Raw genomic sequence first — 4,541 nt, 5'->3', positions numbered from 1 at the left:
TCACATTCTGAAACTTAAACATAAGAAGTGGAAAGAGGAGCAGAAATTCAACCAGTACACATAAAGCATACTGCCATTTCAAGACTCTTAGGACAAACTAGATGATGCTGAGGTAATTATCAATTGCAGCTACCAGAGAACACAACCAAGTTTATTTTCTACACTAAGCGTTGCAGGATATTTCAGGACAGTTCTCCTCCATGCATGGCTCAGCAGGCAGACTGCCCCAACTTCAGAATTCACCGTGAGAGCACACTAATGCCAGGAGTTACATGTGGTTTTCTCTGATGCCAGCTTGCAGTGACCCTTCACACTGATGCCCATGTGTGGAGCAAAGGTACATCTGTGAGGGGATAGAGACTGAGGTACAGACAAAGTGTTCACAAACATCATTGTGTTTATTTCAGTCCATAGGAACTTCACCACGAGTTGGTGAGCAAAAAAAATTATACTTATTTTATGAATTGAATGTGAGATACTGTGTCCCTAAAGACTGCAAGAAAAAAAGGAGCATTACCTGCCCTGCATCTGCATCTAAACCATGGGGCTTAAGCAGGAAGCAAAGGTTTAGCAGGAATGGCAAAGACAGCTTCTGTCTTTCTCTAGGATTAGAAAATTGTGAGGGATTTCAGAGGAGGAGGAAAATGGAGAGGAAGAAGAACAGATAGAAGCACAGGCCCAGTTACAGAGAAACGGAATCCACCCATTCTTTTCCTTGATGGTCTGTGGGGACCCAGGGGGGAGGGACTAGGGTGTAGTCTTTATCACCTCTTGGAAGTCTGCACAGCAACTCTGTAGAAGCTTCCTGTGAATGAATGACTGATGGATCCCATGAATTCTTCCCTATCTCCAAGTGTTACATTTAGCAGAAGAAAGGAGCAAACTTTACTTACTAAATGGCCCATTTACTGTGTAGATGGGTACACGGCCCTTGTCCACCATGGAGGTAGTTTCAGGGAGCCGACTGGTTGTCACACACAGACCTGGTTACGCGAATTTACCTGGTCAGGAGCTAAGCCATGGGAAAGTCTCCCAAATGACTTCAAATGTATTCTGGCAGCAGCCCATCACATGCAAGATGCACCAGGGCTTCACAAACCTGTAACTAAGAAAAAAATAAATTTAGAAAGGATTTTACAAGGCTTATCTCTGGCCTACCAACTGATCTTGAAAGAAAGATGATTACCCATGACAATGGGTGGGCCAATCTTTGAGTACAATGGACCACACCTGTGCCTCACCATATGCCCATCCACCCTAATGTCCCAGAGGACACAGCTATTTAAGGGTAGCTGGAGTACAGGAAAAATAAGACAGGCACTTGGCAGATCAATTCCAGCAACCTCAGAGAGGTAAATACCCAGGCTAATGCCCACTCAAGAGCATTAGAATTGCTGCCTATTTGCTGCCTTGGGGAGCAACTGAGTTATGTGTTTGAATGCGTGTATGTGTGGTCCATGTGTGCACCAGCATCACTGCACACGAATGGTGTGTACAGGACATGGTGAGTGTGCAAATGGGCTGTGTGAATTTGTGAGGGTGCGGAACATAAGGAGATGTGAAGTAGTGGGGGGTTCAATACCTTGCCCACACAACATCCATGCGCAAGTATGTTTGTGTGTGTGTGTGTGTGTGGGTGAATAGCAGGGCATTCATTTGCATGTGGTGTGAGGCTGGTACAGCCTGGAAAGAAAGGTTGTTTCTTTAGTTCAAGAGAAATATATTGGGGATCAGACACTATGGACTTGCAAGAAATGCCTGATAGGAGGGCAAAAACATCAGACCTCTGACGAGCATTTGATAATGAAACTCCTTCCATCCTCTCAAAAATCCTCCATTTGATGAGGGACAAGGGAGGTCTCATGGCTTTATCATGTGAGGTGTCCAAAGATCCGAGGACTGCATATCTGAGACGCACTGCTACAGAACTAGGAAGGGTCAGGAGGTGGTATAATGGGCCAGTAGTGTGGGAGGTCACTCCGTGTGCCCTTGTATGTGACAGAGGTGCTCTCCCTGGATGCGACCTGGATGGAACAGCACCTATATGAGCTCCTGGGTTGTGGAGTTGGGCAATAGAATAGGCACTGACAGATGTGGGAAAGAAATTCAGGCCATTGAATTTGTACCTGTCCTTCACAGAGATCTTAGCATGAAGGCCCTCCTGCTGCTGGCATTGGTCATGGTCTCTGGTAAGAGCTGACTCTGATCCCTGAGTACATGGAGAGCACAGGGTGGGAAGCATCCTGCCGCCCACTTCTCCTTCTCTCAAGAACAGTCTTCTTTCAGTGGGAGGAACAGCAGAAGAGACAAGGGCTTCACACTCAGTCACCAGCCCATTCCCTTCCAGGTTTGCTTCAAGTCTATGGAGATTTGCTACAATTCTCAAAAATGATCAAGAGCAAGACAGGAAAGGATTCTGTTCTAAGTTATGGCAGCTATGGTTGTTTCTGTGGCCTAGGTGGCAAAGGAACCCCCAAAGATGGAACGGATTGGTAAGGTCACCCCGCCTTCTCTACCCTCTGATCATTTCTGGTGCTGACAGGGCTCAGAGCTGCAATGACAGAACTGGTGCACCAGTGGTTAAAAAGCCCCAGCAAGTACTTCCTGGAAAAACAGCCAGCATGTTGTAAACTGTGCTCTAGACCATCCTAAAATCATCGGGTCTCTGTCCAGTGTAAGGGAAGAGTGGATGATGGGACACTAGGACCCCTAAAGGGGTAGGAAGGCAGCCCTAACAGGATGTCCTCCTTCCAGGTGCTGTGCTATACATGACTGTTGCTACAAACATCTGGAAAGACGTGGATGTATTAATTTGAAAACTCTACAATATGATGTTACCATAATTAGGAGCTCAATCACCTGCAATGGTAAGAAAGTTTCCTGTGACCCCATCATGTTTCCCCAGATGCTGAGTCCCTACGGTGCCAGGGCCTGGGCTGGGCACCAGAGATAGAATCACAAAGGAACACTATTCCTGTCTCATGAAGCTCATGGTTGAGTGGGAGGTAGAGCAACTGCGAGCACTGGGTAGGGAAGGCTGTAATAGGAAGGAAGCGAAAGGCAGACTCTTAACACATCAAAGTGGTAGTGTCTATGCTGAATCCCAGAGGCTGTGCAGAGATATAGGGAACAGAGGGTTGGGGTGTTCCCAGAGGAGGACCTACAGGATCACAGATCATGCTGCCCCACTAGGGAAATTGTGGGCACTGGAGAGGGGGAAAGTGACACAAAGAAGAGGCTGGATAGGCCAGGCCTTCCAGGCCAGGTGTGTGTAGGTTTTGTCTGAAAGCAGCAGGGAGCTGTTTAGCAAAGCATTGGCAGGAGTGGACGTGCAGTTCAGAGGACTCCCTCTGGGTTGTTCAATATAAGCATGGCCAGTTAACTGCTGGAGGCTACCCTGAGGAAGTCACACAGGGTTTCCAGGTATCCTGAGGGCTTCAAAGAGAGGGGTTCCCCTTGAGTTCAAGACAGAGCCAAGGTGCATGATGCCCTGCATCCCTGACCTGCAGGCAAGAACTCTAGCTCCCCCTGACCAGCAATATCCTGGAGCAGGTACTGTGTCAGATGAGGAGTACAGACCCTACGGGGCTCTTATTTCTCCCTCCATGAAACCACAGAATAATAAGAATTAAAAATGCTACCTGGTGGTGGCTTTCTTCTAATTTCAGTCATTCAGCCCTCCTGTAAGAAACTGCTGTGTGAGTGTGATAAAGCTGCTGCCTCCTGTTTTGCAAATAACCTGTACAGCTACAGTGTAAAGTACCAGTTCTATCCCAATTTGCTATGCACGGGAAACACCCCCAGTTGCTGAGAGGCCCAACTTCTGGGACACCTTGCCACCCAGTTCTGAGTCCTCCACTCCAATACCTACCTTCCCTACCCCAACTGAAATCTCCCACCTCCACCCACTGTTCCCCTCTGTGTCCACTCTGTGTCCCACTCTGTGTCTACACCTGGAGGTGGGGTCTCCCGAATAAATCAGCTCATCTGTAAACTGCATGTTTGCTTGTGTGTTTGTGCTCACTTTTGGTCACTCTTCATGTGAAAATGTACTATACCACAAACCAGTACACAGTGAACAAATTCAAAGTCCAGGCTCTAGTCGCTGGCTGTTTGGGTCCAGTCCCACCTGTCCCACAGCTCTGAACCTTGGTTTTCTCATTTAAAGAGAGATAACACTCATGCCACCAGTTTGATCTTTTTTATTTAAAAAATACATATAAAAAAGGGGGGAGATCTCTTATAGCCCAAAAACCATCCCCCATCCGCCAACCTCAAGTCCAAAAATGGGGCAAGATGTGTTTTTTAAAATAAGCAGCACTGATTTATTTTATGCTGGGCCCAGTGACACAGTGCAGTTGGAGTTTGCAAAAGCTGTGTGTCTCCCTCAAAACTTTTTAGACTTTTTGTAGAAAGCACGGTTTACAAAGTAAGGGTTTGTGGGTGTGGATCAGGAAATCTGCTAAGGAATGAGGAAAACCTTTGTTTCCCTTTGCAGAGGACAGAGAAGTCTAGCAAGAATTAACAATCATTTGTCAACT

General features: G+C 47.0%; 1 protein-coding gene across 1 annotated transcript; it reads left to right on the top strand.

The window, feature by feature from the left end:
• The first annotated feature begins 1,245 nt into the window (after positions 1–1,245).
• LOC134472831 (phospholipase A2, membrane associated-like) lies at positions 1,246–3,999 on the top strand. Its single transcript, XM_063235212.1, has 5 exons — positions 1,246–1,352; positions 2,140–2,189; positions 2,348–2,492; positions 2,755–2,867; positions 3,669–3,999. The coding sequence occupies exons 1-5, from the start codon at positions 1,261–1,263 to the stop codon at positions 3,809–3,811; spliced, it is 543 nt and encodes a 180-aa protein (XP_063091282.1). The 5' UTR covers positions 1,246–1,260; the 3' UTR covers positions 3,812–3,999.
• The last annotated feature ends 542 nt before the right edge of the window (positions 4,000–4,541 follow it).

Source organism: Cavia porcellus, unplaced genomic scaffold (genome assembly GCF_034190915.1).
Source record: "Cavia porcellus strain 051 isolate PalLab524CR breed Dunkin Hartley unplaced genomic scaffold, mCavPor4.1 scaffold_25, whole genome shotgun sequence".
In the NCBI taxonomy this organism is placed as follows: Eukaryota; Metazoa; Chordata; class Mammalia; order Rodentia; family Caviidae; genus Cavia; species Cavia porcellus.
Note: the sequence above shows the minus strand (reverse complement) of the source record. Positions and strands in the feature narration are given on the sequence as shown.